General features: G+C 43.8%; 1 protein-coding gene across 8 annotated transcripts in view; it reads left to right on the top strand.

Moving 5' to 3' along the window:
- RASAL2 (RAS protein activator like 2) overlaps positions 1 to 17,333 on the top strand; it is a 566,253-nt gene that overhangs the window by 131,592 nt on the left and 417,328 nt on the right. For 7 of the 8 annotated variants that reach the window (XM_072998184.2, XM_072998190.2, XM_072998183.2 and 4 more), the window contains one exon: positions 16,715 to 16,842. The exons of the other annotated variant lie outside the window; for it this stretch is intronic. In XM_072998184.2, coding sequence (XP_072854285.1) covers positions 16,715 to 16,842 — 128 coding nt within the window. The remainder of the gene's footprint in view (positions 1 to 16,714; positions 16,843 to 17,333) is intronic. 8 annotated transcript variants of the gene reach the window in all.

Here is a 17,333-nt window from a genome sequence, read left to right as displayed (position 1 = left end):
GGCTACTCCCCCCCCCGTCCCTCCAGTCTACCCTGGTGCTGGACTGCATAACCGGGTGGACAGATGAGAGCCGGGGAGGACCCCCCTCCCCGCCAATCCACGTCTCGGTTATGCATGCCAGGTCTGCATCCTCCTCCAGGATAAGGTCACAGATTACCTGGGATTTATTGGACACAGACCTGGCATTCATCAGCAGCAGGGATAGAGTGGATGGCTGGCTGGGCTGGCTGCCTCGATATTGAGGGTTGGTCGCAGTCTCAGAACAGTGAACAGCCTTCAGACATCTGTTCATTGTTCTTCTAACATGAGTGGGGAATACGCCAACGGCATATCTCCCTCTACCCGTAGTCACAGAGATCTTAAAAGGCCCCTTGCTGGTGGGGCAGGCCTTCCAGTCCATATCAGGGAGAGAGAAGGGGAAGGGAATAGGGAAAAAGAGAAGAAGAAAAAAGAAAATAAATAAATACAAAAATCAAAATACCCAAATTAACAGAAAACAGTGCAATCAAATTATATAAATTACTTAATATACATATAATAAAAATACATAACCCAGTTGTAGTATAATCTTAGTACCAATTAAATTAAAGGATTATATATTTAAAAGAAAAAAGGGAAAGGGAAAAAACCAATTATCAAGATCCCTCGGTGATTATCCCCCACATATATTTCTGAACTGTCCTCCTTTACTATATAATCTTGTCCTTTTTGGTGTTAATCGTCCTGGTGGTATTAATGGCGGCGCTGGTATGCGAGACTTAATGCAGGAACAGGACGCCCAGATCTTAATGGTGGTTACAATGTTCACAAAGAAACTCACAGACAGGATCAGAGTCACTACGGACCAAGCTGGAAAGAAGCCTGCCATTATCCAAGCTTGAGAGCCGGCTGTAGTAGCTTCGTCATTAAGGCACCAAAAACAGATTGATGAGAGGGAAGCTGAAGAAAGGGTTACCCTCCGGGTGTCAAACATGGCGCAGCGTTTCAACGCTCCTCGCAGGCACCCTCAGCAACCACAGTTTCCAGGCACACAGTCCCGACCTACTGCAGCAGTCTCCAGCCCCCAGATCACAGATTCTCCTCTAAAATACCTCCAGATGAAACAGGATTAAATCGGAGTCTCTGCAAAGGTGCCTCCAGATGGAAATAAAGCTAAAGCAGTAGCCTCTGAGCTCCGATGAGCAGTCTAGAAACGACCCCACGTTCTGAGCTCCAGCTCCGCCTGGCTCTGCTCGCCCCGTTTGCTCTCGCGCTGATCAGCTGCTGCAGCTCTCTCTCTCCACAGCCCGGGAAGATTTCCAAACTCCGTCTCAGCACCGCAAATAAGGGAGGGAGGAAGACAGTTTAGTAGGGGGAAGTAATTTGAATTTGAAAAGAAAAAAAGCAACCAGAAAGTGTGAGGGGAAAGAAGAGAAAAGTAAGGAAAGCAAACCGGGGCTGCGGAAGTAAAATCGCTATCCGCCTACCACTGCCGCCATCTTAAGGTCATTTTTTGCACTCTCCTCTTTCACCTTCAGAGAGGGACGTGGTGGCGCTGTGGGCTAAACCACAGAAGCCTGTACTGCAGGGTCAGAAGACCAGCAGTCGTAAAATCAAATCCACGCGACGGAGTGAGCTCCCGTCGCTTTGTCCCAGCTCCTTGCCAACATGCATGCATCTGCGAGTAGATAAATAGGTACCACCTTGGTGGAAAGGTAAAACGGCATTCGGTAGTCACGCTGGCCACGTGGCAATGGAAACTGTCTTCAGACAAGTGCTGGCTCTACGGCTTGAAAACGGGATGAACACCGCCCCCTAGAGTCGGACACGACTGGACTAAAAATGTCATGGGGAACCTTTACCTTTACCTTTCACCTTCATTATGAGGTTCTTTAATTCCTCCTCACTTTCTGCCATCAGAGTGGTATCATCTGCATATCTGAGGTTGTTGATATTTTTTCCAGCAATCTTAATTCTGGCTTGGGATTCCTCCAGTCCAGCCTTTCGCATGATGTATTCTGCATATAAGTTAAATAAGCCAGGGGACAATATACAGCCCTGCCGTACTCCTTTCCCAATTTTGAACCAATCAGTTGTTCCATATCCAGTTCTAAATGTTGCTTCCTGTCCAACGTATAGGTTTCTCAGGAGATAGATCAGGTGATCAGGCAGTCCCATTTCTTTAAGGACTTGCCATAGTTTGCTGTGGTCCACACAGTCAAAGTCATAGTCAATGAAGCAGAAGTAGATGTTTTTCTGGAACTCTGGCTTTCTCCATAATCCAGTGCATGTTGGCAATTTGGTCTCTAGTTCCTCTGCCCCTTCAAAATCCAGCTTCTACTTCTGGGAGTTCTCGATCCACATACTACTGAAGCCTGCATTGTAGGATTTTAAGAATAACCTTGCTAGCATGTGAAATGAGTGCAATTGTGCAGTAGTTGGAGCATTCTTTGGCACTGCCCTTCTTTGGGATTGGGATGTAGACTGATCTTTTCCAGTCCTCTGGCCACTGTTGAGTTTTCCAGACTTGCTGGCATATTGAATATAGCACTATAACAGCATCATCTTTTAAGATTTTAAATAGTTCAACTAGAATGCCATCACCTCCACTGGCCTTGTTGCTAGTCAAGCTTTCTAAGGTCCACTTGACTTCACTCTCCAGGATGTCTGGCTCAAGGTCAGCAACCACATTATTTGGGTTCTCCAGGATATCCAAATCTGTCTGGTGTAATTCCTCTGTGTATTCTTGCCACCTCTTCTTGATGTCTTCTGCTTCTGTTAGGTTCCTCCCATTTTTGTCCTTTATCATGTCCATGTTTGCACAAAATATTCCTTTAATATCTCCAATTTTCCTGAACAGATCTCTGGTTTTTCCTTTTCTATTATTTTCTTTGCAATGTTCATTTAAAAAGGCCATCTTGTTTTTCATTGCTATTCTTTGGAAATCTGCATTCAGTTTTCTGTAACTTTCCCTATCTCCCTTGCATTTGGTTTCCCTTCTCTTCTCTGCTATTTATAAGGACTCATTGGACAGCCAGCTTTCTCGCATTTCCTTTTCTTTGGGATGGTTTTTGTTGCTGCCTCCTGGACAATGTTACAAGCCACTATCCAAAGTTCTTCAGGCACTCTGTCCACCAAAGCTAGTTCCTTAAATCTGTTCTTCATTTCCACTGTGTATTCATGAGGGATTTGGTTTAGATTATACCTGACTAACCCAGTGGTTTTTCCTATTGTCTTCAGTTTAAGCTTTAATTTTGCTATGAGAAGCTGATGATCAGAGCCACCATCAGCTCCAGGTCTTGTTTTTGCTGACTGTATAGAGCTTCTCCATCTTTGGCTGCAGAGAATATAATCAATCTGATTTCGGTATTGCCTATCTGATGATGTCCATGTGTAGAGTTGCCTCTTGTGTTGTTGGAAAAGAGTGTTTGTGATGACCAGCTTGTTCTCTTGACAAAACTCTATTAGCCTTTGCCCTGCTTCGTTTTGAACTCCAAGGCCAAACTTTCCTGTTGTTCCTTTTTTTCTCTTCACTCCCTACTTTTGCAGTCCAATCCCCTAGAATGAGAAGAACATCTTTCTTTGTTGTCAGTTCTAGAAGGTGTTGTAAGTCTTCATAGAATTGGTCAATTTCAGTCTCCTCAGCATTGGTGGTTGGTGCATAAACTTGGGTCATTGTGATGTTAAAGGTCTGCCTTGGATTCGTACTGAAATCATTGTATCATTTTTGAGATTGTATCCCAGTACAGCTTTTCCAACTCTTTTGTTGACTATGAGGGCTACTCCATTCCTTCTACGCGCTTCTTGCCCACAATAGTAGATATGATAATCGTCTGAATTGAAATTGCCCATTCCTGTCCATTTTATTTCACTGATGCCCAGGATGTCGATGTTTATTCTTGCCATCTCCTGCTTGACCACCTCCAGCTTCCCAAGTTTCATAGATCTTACATTCCAGGTTTCTATGCAGTATTTTACTTTGCAGTATCGGACTTTCCTTTCACTTCCAGGCAGGTCCACAGCTGAGCGTCCTTTCAGCTTTGCCCCAACCACTTCATTAGCTCTGGAGCTACTTGTACTTGTCCTCCACTCTTCCTCAGTAGCATGTTGGAGGCCTTCTGATCTGAGGGGCTCATCTTCCAGTGTCATATCTTTTAGCCTTTTGTTTCTGTTCATGGGGTGTTCTTGGCAAAGATACTGGAGTGGCTTGCCAATTCCTACTCCAAGTGGATTGCGTTTAGTCAGAAATCTCCAGCATGACCTATCCATCTTGGGCGTCCCTGCACAACATAGCCCATAGCTTCTCTGAGTTACTCAAGCCCCTTCGCCATGACAAGGCAGAAATCCATGAAGAGGCTGTTTGAATATATTCAGTGATAAAACTATTAATTCTCTGTGCCAATATCAAAGAAAAAAATCTTTTGGTCTTGGTTTTGTAATGAAATTTTATTATGAACAATATGTTTTCAAAGACATTTCTCTCATGCTTATATCTAACATAGCACAGTAAGGTCACTTTGTTTTGTTTGTGCTTTCATGCAGTTGCAGTGCATCTGAATTCTTTCTAGTAATTGTTCCTTGATACTGGCTGACAAACCATTGATTCGCTTCTTAACTGAGTCATTTGACAAAGCTATAGGAGAGTTCATTGGCAGTGTTCTTGTTGATCAATGGAGAAAGCATGGTTTTTGCAACAGGTAATATTAGTTCTTCAGCTATTGTGTGTAGTATTCTATTTTTGCTGTTAGTTGAGAAACAGGCTGTGAAGGAGTACCACTGGAGAGTGTGCCGTCCCCTGTTAGTGAAAGATCCAGAGAGGGAAGGGAAGTAGAGAACGGGCGAGAGCGAGAGAACCCAAAGGAAAACACGACTGCAGAGAAAGAGACACAGAAGAGCGGGAAGTTTGAAGTTAACTTAGTGGAGGAGAGAGAATGCACGAAAGGGGTGGAACAGGAGTTGTCAGTTTGGGAAGAAAGTATAAACACCCACGGTGAGCGCCGTTTTGAGGTAGAGATCGAGCTGTGGAAGAAAAAGAGAGAGATTGAGAAGTTGAGAGAGTATGAGCTGGTTAAGACCCTGGAGTTACCGAGAGATTTCCCTAACCTAAAGTTAGGAGGGCGTTTGAAAATATTAATGCTCTTTGTGGCATGTACTTTATGTTTAATATCAAGATGTTTCCACAATTTTTATGGCCTCGTTGGACAATATCTTGTAACACAGTTATCTTCAGGACCTGTACACATGAAGCCAGTCAACAAATATTCCTTGCTATAATGGCAACACTTTTTAAAATGACTGGAGGAAGCTTAATTTTGCTTTGAACAGGATGCACCCTCATCAACATCATCAGTTCTTTTACATTTCAGATTCAGCTAGTGAACCATTCTGAGGCTCAGCCTAAATGTATTGGTATGAAATTTATTGGGATAATATTGAAAATTCACTTTACCTGACAATAACAAACTGGTTTTATTAGCAGAAATCCAAAAAGAAATACAGTCATGAAGTCTGTCTGAACACTTACTCACACTGCCACTGACTGACTCTGACTCTTTCTTCCCACTGCTTCTGACTCTATCTCTACAAAGGTATTCCCATGCCCAAACCTTCCCAAATGTTCTGAAGTACCTTGAAGCCGTGTGTGTGTGTGTGTGTGTGTGTGTGTGTGTGTGTGTGTGTGTGTGTGTGTGTGTGTGTGTGTGTGTGTGTGTGTGTGTGTGTGTGTATGAATGTATAGATGATTACTTGAAGAACTATTGCTGTAGGTAATTACTATAGGTACCCTTTCGCTCAAAAATCTGTGTTTAATTATAATGTTGAACTTGGACAGTCCTCTGTGTTCTGAAGTTCGTTACCTTTGCTACTACACCTCAGTTTTCACTAGAAGAAGAACTCTAGGGGAGACAGATAAGTGGAAATCAGTTATTCAGTGAGTTTTAGCAGTTGGCATTGTTGTATTACAAGAGGCTTACAGGACTCAGCAGTATTGTGACTAATTCCCCAGACTTCGGCTGATGTTAAGAACTTCCTCACCTTTTATAAAAAGGCTCAATTGTGAATTAATGTCATTTTGTCCTAACTAAAAAAAGCTCCATCAAGTAGTAAATTATTCCTTTTTTGCCCACTCTGTCTTTTAAAAAATCCTGGGCTATCTAGCATGACGGGACTGCCCACACTGGCAAATCAACATCTATCATATGTAATTTTAGATGTTAGTGTAAGACTCCAGGACTCTTTTTGGGTAAAATATTTCTTAGTGTGGAAAAAGCTTAAACTCAGGAATACCTTCTAAATATGTAGCTGCAGCATCACTGTAGCATTCCTTGCTCATCTGTAGCAGTGTCATTTGGGTAGTGCCTGTAAACAAATCTCTTTAAACAAATTAATGGCCATTATGATCTCGACTGGTATTGGAAGAATTTGAGAAGGCAACTCACTTTATTTCCCCAATACGTTAAATGGTGTAGTCCAAAATATTATGTTGTTTATTCTCACTACCAACGTTCCCTCTAAGCTGTGCTGGTGCACGGCTGTACAGTGCTACATCAGGCATGTGCAGCCAACCTAGTATTTCTGTCCGTTTGCTTTCAGTCATGATCGGAACACCACATGCATGAGGCAGAGCCTCAACGCAGCACTCCGAATAATTAGAGGGAACTTTGCTCATTGCCATGGTCCTATAACTTCATAGTATAGTAGCGCCTCAACTTACAAATGTCCCTACTTACGACCATTTCGAGTTATGACCAGCTCCGGCCACAAAATTTTGCTTCGACTTGCGGCCAGAGCTTCCAGTTATGAACAGAAAAAGGCAGGGGGGAAAAGGTGGGAAATTCAAATTTCTAACTGTAGGTGGCAACGAGGCTGGTTCTTTGTAGCTCTTTCGCCCCAGCAGTTAGAGAGTGTGCGATCAGAGAAGGCCGTCTGGTAAGGTAAGGTGCTGTTTTCTGCTTTTAAAAAACTCTTCTGGGTGTTTTTGCAGCGTGATTTTGAGCTGGGGGGGCTATGTTTCTGTGCTGTGATGGGTCTTGGAGGGTTTGTTTTTGGTTCCCCCCATTTTCAATGGGTCTTGAGTTTTTGTTTGTTGTTGGGTTTTTTTTTTGCTTTTGCTTTTTGGAGTGTTTATTCCCATTTCTGATGAGTCTTGGGGGTTTGTTTTGTCCCCCCCTCCTTTCCGATGGGTCTTGCATGCTTCCCTATTCTTTGAAGAGGCAACTTCCTTAAATACAGCTAGGCTTGTTAATAGGTAGTTATAACATGTTTTAGTGTTCTCTAATATGTATTTGAATTTGTGAAATCTTGAAGGTAACTTATTATTTCTTGTGCATTTTGTGTCTTCATATATCCTGGCTTGGGGGTGATCTACTAGATGTTTATATGGATGGAACTAAGGCAGGATTTCTAATGTGATGTAGTGGATAGAGTGAGGGACTAGAACTCTTGGTAACGGTTCAGATCTCTGCTCAGCCATGGAAACTCACTGGGGAAGTGGAACTGGTAAAGCCACTCCTTAAATATCTCACTTACCTTGAAAGCCCCATTAGGGTTGCTATAATTTGGTTTGGACTTGATAGCACAGAACGCACACATGTATAACTAAGGTACACTCCCCAGTTTAAGCGAAGGGAAGGTTAATTCGCTGTCTATTGAAGAATAGAAACATGTCAATTTCTAAGAAAGGCCATAAATGCAGGAGGTGGATGTAGATATATGTATGTGCTTCTTTGTTTGGAGAACTGGGTTGTTAAACTCAAGCCACAAATTCCTAAGCTGTAATCATAAAATAGCAACCAGTCTCCTGACTTATATCTAAGAGGGACATGTCTGACAATTGCTACCTTGCCAAGTACTTTTTGGAACACAAGAGCACAGACCAAGGTCCATCATGCCATGGATGTTTGGACTTCGGACTTTAAGTCTCTGGCACAGAGAGTGAAAGACAGAAAAAGCTATGCAGATTCAAATATGTCAAACTAGCATGAGGCTAGTGTAGTGATGAATCTGCTCTTAATACGGGGGGGGGGGGGAGTTACTCCATCCTTTTCACACTGTTGTTCAAGCTATAGAGAGAGTGGGTACATGACCTTTAACTTTGTAAAGATACTGCATTAAACCAGCATACCCCTTCCTCATTTATATCCTCCTCCCAAACTGTCACCTCTTGCCCTGCCCACTTTCTTCCCTTTTCCTCCTCTGCTAGACAAACCTCGGTCTTTCCCGCCTTCTCTTTTGATTCTGCTTCTCCCGTCTCTTTTGCAACTGTCTGCCCCTCATCCTTTTGCTCTATCCCTTTCTTCTCTTCTCCTCCTTCTATGGCTTCTATCACTACGGACGGCTCACTTGGGCACTCTGCGCCTTCACAACTGGGAATCAGAAAAACTACTACAACTGCAATGTGAGTTGCTTCTGGCACTTAAACTATAAGACTTGGAAGCATAACAAAAGAGTTTGACTTTCTCTTGAAGCTCTGGAGTTAAAGCAAACAGAAGTCAAATTAAGGCAAACAGAAGTCCTCCAACAAGCACAGCAGTATAATTAGCTCTGGCACTCATATCTAGTTTAGAGTTCTTGGTGGATCTGCAGGCAAGGATCATCTTGTAGTTGGCTATGCTAAAGAATATATTGAAAGCCCAGAACTGTTGGCCAGTCCCCATTCATCCGAAAGAAGTGGCCTGGGGTCTTGCCTTCTGGCTAGGCTTTTGAGGTACTGGAATTGTTTCAGTGTTTAACTGTTGTATATGAAGAGCCAGTGTCACCCATAGTTTGTGACATTTCATCATTAATTAATTAATTAATTAATTAATTAATTAATTATTGGACTTATATACCGCCCCATAGTGCTACAAGCACTCTCCGGGCGTTTTACAATTTTAATTATGCAGGCTACACATTGCCCCCCCCAGCAAGCTGGGTACTCATTTTACCGACCTCGGAAGGATGGAAGGCTGAGTCAACCTTGAGCCGGCTACCTGGGATTTGAACCCCAGGTCGTGAGCACAGTTTTAGCTGCAGTACAGCGTTTTAACCACTGCGCCACGAGGCTCTGCTTTGCACCTTTCCCATGGAGAAACAGGAACTTGATTATGGTCCTATGCAATTCCACATTGAACTTTTCTGGAGGTGCTGCCTGCGAGCAAACACGGCGCTCAAAAGCACACGTGAATGCCTGGACAGAGAGTAATCAGGAGTTTGCACACGCTAAAATGGGCTGAGTGAGTCCTAGAGCTCAGCTAGCCGTGCTACAACCCTCCTTCTTACAAGTCTGCCCTAATAAGAACACCCTTGTACTCTCAGATATTACTGTTAGAAAAACATGTGGGCTTTGTAGTCCTTAGACTTAACTTGCACCACAGGCAGGACTCCTTAAGTAAGCTAGGCCGAGGCAGCACTCTCAGATGACCCTAAGACAAGTGTACTGTTCAGGAAACCAATTGATTTTTATAATCATTATTTTATTAAAGAATAAGCATGTTTCTAGGTATTAAATCCAATCTAAGCCAAGGCAAGTAAATAAGCATTGTGCTGGTTATTTACAAAGATGCAGTGCAGTTAAGAAAACATGAAAAATAGAAAAGTGTTCAAAAACCTTATAAGAATACAAAAAGCCATTAAAAAGAATAAAAACAGTTCCAGTCAAGTAATTCATCAGGAAAAACAAAATAGTCCAAACATGTTAGAAAAAGGCTATAGTCCTCAGTGATCCTGTAGAAAAAAAATCCTGTACCAAAAAGAAAAATCCAGTAAAAGTCCCATTGTCCTTAGAAAAGTCCAAGAGCATAGTCCATATGAAGTATTCCATAAGTAAAAGTCCATAAAGAAATAATCCATAGGAAATAGTCCATAGGTCCAAGGGTAATCTAGTATAGCATAAGAATCAGTCCATGTAAAGAATGGTCACGATAGACTTCAGGGTTGGTCACGAAAGACTGAAGAGTCACGAATGATAATGTCCATAGGCAAAAAGTTCATTTTTCAAGAGTAACTGGCAAGGGCTTATTGCACCTTCCCACAATGTCATCCAATCAGAGTCTGTTACTAGGCAAACAGTCCTGTTGCACCACATGACTTCTTTCCCATACACAACAGATGTTATTTGGGTTACTGTGGTTTAGCAAAGAGTCACAACAATTCCCATCTATCTAATCACACCGAGTCCTTTCTCAGGCTCTCAGAATAACATTCTCCCTGCTCGCACTAGCAAACAACCTGTCAGCATAGCATAGATACTTTATACAAAGAAACAAGATGGAACCTCTCTTGCTCATTTCTTAATTACAAAACCCATATTCCTTACAAGATTTTAACTCAAAAACCCATCTCATTACACTGCCATGTTCACTTGGGACCTGAACATGAAATATAAGTTAAAATCATAGGTAGGTGATTTTTGCACCATTGAATACAGACAAATTGGCCAATACACCCTGCAATTTATAGCTTCTTAGCTCAATTTTTTTCTGGGAAAGGCTCAATACTTACCAGCACCCCCTCATATATCTTCATTTTATTTCACGATCACCCCAAAATGTTCATCTTTGTTTCTGAGCTTTTGTAATACATCATCCCAGAAACCACTTTGATTGTGGATTTGCTACCCCGTCATGATGAAGTTGAGCTTCAACTTCATAGTGTTCCTTTTTATTAAACTGCATAGCAAAAAATTAATTTGGAAGAATACTGGCAAGGAAAATATTACTGATTTGTTAAAAATTGAATTGCACCATTGCCAGGTGTAGCAATGATTGAACAGAATAAATTTTGTGCAGATGTTTGCAAACTGAAGACATACCTATTTATTTCCATTTTGAATTTAAGTGGTGGTCAAAGCAAGCCCAGCCCATGTCCCATTCAAATCTATGCTGTATGTTTACCTCAGTATCAGTGGGTTGGGTTTTTTGGGTTTTTTAAAAACTTTGTGCATTTGGTTGTGTGGCTGGAATGTGAACGGCCATGCAACTACTATCATGTTAATTAGCTGCAATTTTTGCCACTTGTATGACAGTGTTGTTACCTTGGAGTACATTTTGCTAGGATTCTCACTGTCTTTAACACTTAACCAAACATCCCACTTCATCCACCCTCAACTGCCAACTCTCTCTCTCTATCCACCCCAAACTCCCAAACTCTCTCACTCTCAAACCCAAAAACTCCAATCTAATCTCCCTCTCCTCCTGCAGAGAATCTTATATCTCTTGACTCTGCCTATCCAGCACTCTCAGTGGCCCATGAAGATAGCATATAAATTCACTTTGTTAAAAAAAAACCTAGGAGCATCTTAATAACCTTAATAAATTGAAAGCAAAGCATTATATTTTCTGCTGTGTTGTAAAACTTGGATTTAAAAATGAGGCATCACAATCAAGAAGGCTCTGCTGTACTGAATGTGGCATGTGATTGTTTCATATGTAAAACCTAATTATATTTTAGTGCTGTACAAATGAGTCCTGTAGTTACAAGCTTGCCATTTCTGATAGATATTATTTCCCTGTCATTTTTAATATACAGTGGTGCCTCGCATAACGAGCGCTCCGTAGAGCGATTAAATTGCTTAACGAGGGGCTCTGGGCCATCGCTGGAGCATTCGCTCAGCGATGGCCCCATGGAGGTTTTTCGCATTGCGATATTTGCTAAGCGATACGCTTAGCGAATATCGCATAACGAAGCAGGGGAGAACAGCTGATCGGTGGTTCCAAAATGGCCGCCGGAAGGTCCCCGCCGCATTTTCGCGCCCTGCCCTCGCTTACCGAGGGCGCGAAAATGGCGGCGCTATGGAAGAACTTCGCACAACAGTGAGTTTTCAAGCCATAGGCTTTTTAATTTCCGCACAGCGATGTTTCCCATAGCGAGGGTTAATCTGGAATGGATTAACCTCGCTATGCGAGGCACCACTGTATCAGGAAACTGTGCTTTGCTACTAAGGCTGAGCAAATATCGTTTGGACAACTTAGGATTTCGGGGGGGCAGTTGTATCACAAGTCTGAGCTGTTTGTTTTAGGTAGCAAAATTAGGTGTCAGAATGGGCATGCCCTTCATTGTCTCCTGTCCAACCACCTAGTATACAAACCTTCCCTGAGTCCCACAATTCAGCTTGTTTTTATAACAGGAAACCATAGTTTTCTGCTACATGAGAAGTGAATCAGTGGTATCATAGATTCCTTATGGATGCTATAAGCATAACTCATATGGACAAAGAGATTATGTCTATGGGGCAGAAGGTGTTGAGGTCATAACTTGTCTGTCATCATGAGCTTCCATATTTCAAGTCAAGAAATGAACAGCTCTTTCCAGCTTATGAATAGTTAACCATTAGATCTGTACACACATTGTACCTTTTGCCATAGGCAGTCTTACATAAAAATGGCTAAACAAAAAGATGCCTCAGAGGTCAGTAAACACATTCTGGGGATGGTGGGTTAGCGTATAATATGAAAGTGACTATATTCAACATCTGTATGACATTATGAACCTTAACAAATCGAAGCCTCAACGTCTTAGCTGCCAGAGCAAATTGTGCAACAGATTACGTAATATACAGCTGTGTTTCAGCAAGTAGTCTTGTTATCATTTCTATAGAAGTACAGTTGGGATACAGTTGGGGGAGACAGAAGATGGGAGACACAAATCTTTCTCTTGGATTTTCATAGAGAGGACAGAGAAGTAAGTAGTGAGTTAGGTCCTCAATCTGATTGCAGCCATAAGCACATTTCTGCTCCTCTGCTGGGATTCCTTTATATCTCCCTTTAAGATATTCTGTAGTCACCTGCCCAAATCTAAGTTCTGTGAATGCTCTATAGATCTGAGGAAAAGTCAATGACTCAAAGTAACTTGGTTTTGCGTAATTCAACTGAAATTGGGGGTACCAGATGGAAAAACAGGCCCCAACAATAACTGGCATCAAAGTCAAGGATCCATTTTCTAAGATCCCAGGGCCTTAGACTGAGGAATTTTTCCACTGGTAGGTTATAGGCTTTTAGTTTTTGGTAGCCCTGTTGTGCCCGCCCACCAAACTGTAGTTCTTCTAGCCAGCAGCACCTTGTCAAGAAGAAGTCCTTTAGGTCAGTGGTCCCCAACCATTTTAATGCCAGGGACTGGTTTTGTTGAAGACCATTCTTCCAAGTGTGGGGGGCTGCCACTGCCGCCGGCGCCCATGAATGGGTGTGTGTATGTGGGGGGACATCCGTGCATGGAGTGTTGCAGTCTAAAATATTAACTGCCCCAAATTTTGCTCTCCCTCCCTCCCTCTCTCTTTCTCTCTGTCTCTGTCTATTTCTCTCTCCCTCCCTCCCTCCCTCTCTTTCTCTCTCTCCCTCGCTCTCTCTTTCTCTCTCTCCCTCTATCTTTCTATCTCTCTTTCTCTCCCTCCCTCTCTCTTTTTCTGTCCTTCCCTCTCTATCTCTCTATATCTCTCTCTTTCTTTCTCTCCCTCCCTCCCTCTCTGTGCGTCTCTATCTCTCTCCCTCCCTCTCTCTCCATTTGTCTTTCTATTTGTCTCTCTCTCTTTCTCTCTCCCTCCCTCTATCCCTCTGTCCATCTCTCTTTCTTTCTCTCTCTCTCCCTCCCACTCTCTTTCTCTCCCTCCCACTCTATCTCTCCCTCTCTCTATCTCTCTGTCTATCTCTCTCACTCCCCTCTCTCTCTATCTCTATCTCCCCCTCTCTCTTACTCTCTCTATCTCTCTGTCTCTCTGTCTCTCTCTCTCTCTGCATTCCCCACCCATCTAGTTATTTGGCTGTAAGGTAAGGCATATGGCAGACAGAAAGATCTCTCAGAGAAACGGAGCTGCAATTATTCAACTACAGCTCCCAGAATCCCCCAAGCAGAAGTCTGGAAGTTGCAGTCTGCACCCACAAATCTGCCCTGTTGTGGCAGGATCCTGGCAGCCCTCTCTGGTAATTCTAAACTCCCCTTTGAAAACGAGTAGCCTTCCTCGTCTCTCCTTTCCTTTAACGTTCTTTATCTGCCTGCCAACTTCCACCTTGGGGGCGGAGGTGGAAAAAAAATGTCATTTTTGCATTTTGTGTTTGAAACGTGGCTTGTCCAACCAAGCCAAGGAAGGCAAGGAAGACCCCTGGGGTGTCTGTAAAGCTTTGGATGAAGGAGGAAGGGGGAGCCAAGCCCTGCTGTCTTCACTCCTCCTCAGCAACCAAGAAGCTTTCGAAAAACAGCAGCTCGCAAGCATGGAAGGGACTCTGCCTGGTGGGGGGAGCGGTGTTGTCGGTTTGCCACTTCAGGAAAGCCACGCTTCTCAAAGGGAGTGCCAAGAGGAACAAGTTTACACTTGGAGGGGGCAAAGAAGGGCCGGCAGAGCCCCCCCAAGACAAAAGAAAGCAACGTTACTTGAAGTTTTGGTGCATAGCGAAGACACACATCCGTGTGATTTCCGCCTAGGCGGAAGATCGGCTGCGCGAGCCAAGGCACTTCCCTCCCTCCAGGCTCCTCAGGACAGAGGGGGGAGAAATCGGGAGGAAAAGAGAAAGCCGAATCCACCCCCAGACTTCTTCCTCAAGTTGAGGATGGAGATGGAGGAGGAGGAAGCGTGATGCTGGTCGTGCACAATGTACTGTATAGACCCTGGTGCACTTGCAGGCAATCTGGCAAAGAGCTGAAAGGAAGCCCCCCGCTCCATGCCCACAGCCCTGCACTCTTTCGGCCAGCTTGCCTTGCCTCCTCTTCTCCTCCCTACCTGAAGGCGCCCCCCTCCTTGAGCTCCTTGCAGGGGGCAAGCAAGCCAATTTTTTTGTTGAACAGCTTCTGCAACAAGGTGGGTGTGGGGGGCATTTTGGGCAGTCAGCGGTGGGGTTGGGGGTCGCAATGCTGCTATCTCTTGCTCTGCCCCATGGAGGCCAGCCAGAGCTAGAGCACCCTCAGCTCGCAGCTAGGACAGCCGACTAGTTCTGCGGACCCGACCCCATTCAGCAGGGGCAAGTGTGTGTGAGAGAGAGACAGTCGGGTGGGGTGGGTGCGTGGGCGGGCAGGCACTCTTGCGCATTCTTGAAGGGGTGAGGGAGTGCATGCCAGCGGTGGTAGCAGAAGCCTGCAAGTCTTTATTTTTATTTTCATTTTATTTTACCCAGCTCTTGCCAACCCCCGTTGCTGCTGGTGCTGCTGGGAGGAGAGCAGCCAAAGCACCCGGCTCTTGCCAATCCCCCCACCCTCATCACCGCCATCGGGCCACAAAGACAGACCTCTCCCCGCCCCCACGCACGGACTCCCCGCCCCACAACTGCTTTGCGAAGGGGGGGCTTGCGGGAAGGGGTGAGGGAGGACTCACGCCAGCACCGGCATGCACGCAAAGCAGCTGTGGGGAGGGGAGTGCATGCATGGGGGCGGAGAGAGGTCTGTCTTCACGGCCCAGTTGGGCTCAAGCCACAGACCGGCAATGGTCCGCAGACCGGTTGTTGATGACCTCTAAATTAAAGGACCTCTTAATGAGGGTGAAAGAGGAGAGCGCAAAAAATGGTTTTAAGCTCAACATAAAAAAACCCCCTAAGATCATGGCCACTGGTCCCATCACCTCCTGGCAAATAGAAGGGGAAGATATGGAGGCAGTGACAGATTTTTACCTTCTTGGGCTCCATGATCACTGCAGACGGTGACAGCAGCCACAAAATTAAAAGAAACCTGCTTTGTGGGAGAAAGCGATGACATACCTAGACAGCATCTTAAAAAGCAGAGACATCACCATGCCAACAAAGCTCCACATAGTCAAAGCTATGCTTTTTCCAGTAGTGATGTATGGATGTGAGAGCTGGACCATAAAGAAGGCTGACCGCTGAAGAATTGATGCTTTTGAATTGAGGTGCTGGACAAGACTCTTAAGAGTCTCCTGGACTGCAAAGAGAACAAACCTATCCATTCTAAAGGAAATCAATCCTGAGTGCTAACTGGAAGGACAGATCCTGAAGCTGAGGCTCCAATACTTAGGCCATCTCATGAGAAGAGAAGATTCCCTGGAAAAGACTCTGATGTTGGGAAAGTGTGAAGGCAAGAGGAGAAGGGGACAACAGAGGACGAGATGGTTGGACAGTGTCATTGAAGCTGCCATCATGAATTTGACCCAAATCTGGGAGTCAGTGAAAGATAGGAGGGCCTGGCATTCTCTGGTCCATGGGATCATGAAGAGCCGGGCACAACACCTAAACAACAACCTGTTCAACAACATGCACATTGAATGACCAATTATGCTTAGGAGTTCTCTTCCCATAGACCATAATCTTTATTTTAGTGCAATTGATTGTTAGTTGTTCCTCTTTACAGAGCTGCCCAAATTTAGATAGCATTCTTTTAAGACCAATTTTGTTCACCATTAGATCTGTAGAAATTTTCTATTTGCCGGTGTGGTCTGCTGTTAGAAAGCTGTTTGAGATCTTTATCGGTTTCTTGGTCTTTTGTTACATAGCAAAACTGTATTTTACGAACAATGGATGGATTTCTTAGCTTGATCAGTAAATGAAATGGCTGATGCATCATGTTTATCAGGTGCAGTTTCCAATATGCAAGCTTTTGTTTTGTAAATATGTCTGAAACATGAATTCCATCATACTTTTGGCCCAAAATCCTAGCCATATATACAACACAGTAATCTCCAGTGGAACTTAATTTTGTCTGGGATTCCTCTATAATTCTGATCAATGCAATTTTTCAGTACAAAAAGCACCTGAGTACCTTCCATCACAGGAGGTGAATGTAAGGAGCAAAGTGATTAAATATTTTAACCATGCCCTTTCTTCCTCAGATGTGAAAGGACCACCAACCCACAGGCTATCTTGTGGCCAGTCCCACAATTCGGAAACTATAGTATGGGAAACAAAGTACTCAATTCTGACTGACAGCCAGCTTGTGCTGCTCAACAAGGAGAAGGAGGTAAGAGACTAAGCTTCAAAGTGTGGCTTCCCTTTTTTTGGGCCATATTTAGCCCAGTAGAACGGCCTGTTGTACTATGCATCAAATAAGCAGGAAAGCCTTTTTTTTTGTATTGAAGTGAAGTAAATGCTCTCTCTATAGGTCTTTTAAGTTGTCTTTGACAGCTTTTAATTTCCTAAGTTATGTTTAAACATTTCATGTGTTAAGACAAAGATTCTCAAACTTTTTGAACTCTGTCCCCTTTTAAACGTACCTCTGAATCCTCTTGCCATGATACTATCCATCCTCTCTCTTTCGGCAGGCAAGGGTGCAGAATCCTTGTGCACATATTCATGAGCCTGCTGATGTGTATGGGTTGGGGAGAAAGGAAGAGACACATCCCTATATTTCTATATCTCTGCTCCATGCTTAGTGTAACAACCAGCAAGCCTCTGTTGATTGAATGGGGTTGCCTCTCATCTTATTGCAAGGCTTTCTTTGCATGGGATGTC

Source organism: Pogona vitticeps, chromosome 4 (assembly GCF_051106095.1).
Source record: "Pogona vitticeps strain Pit_001003342236 chromosome 4, PviZW2.1, whole genome shotgun sequence".
Taxonomy (NCBI): domain Eukaryota; kingdom Metazoa; phylum Chordata; class Lepidosauria; order Squamata; family Agamidae; genus Pogona; species Pogona vitticeps.
This window is presented reverse-complemented; position numbering and strand designations above follow the sequence as displayed.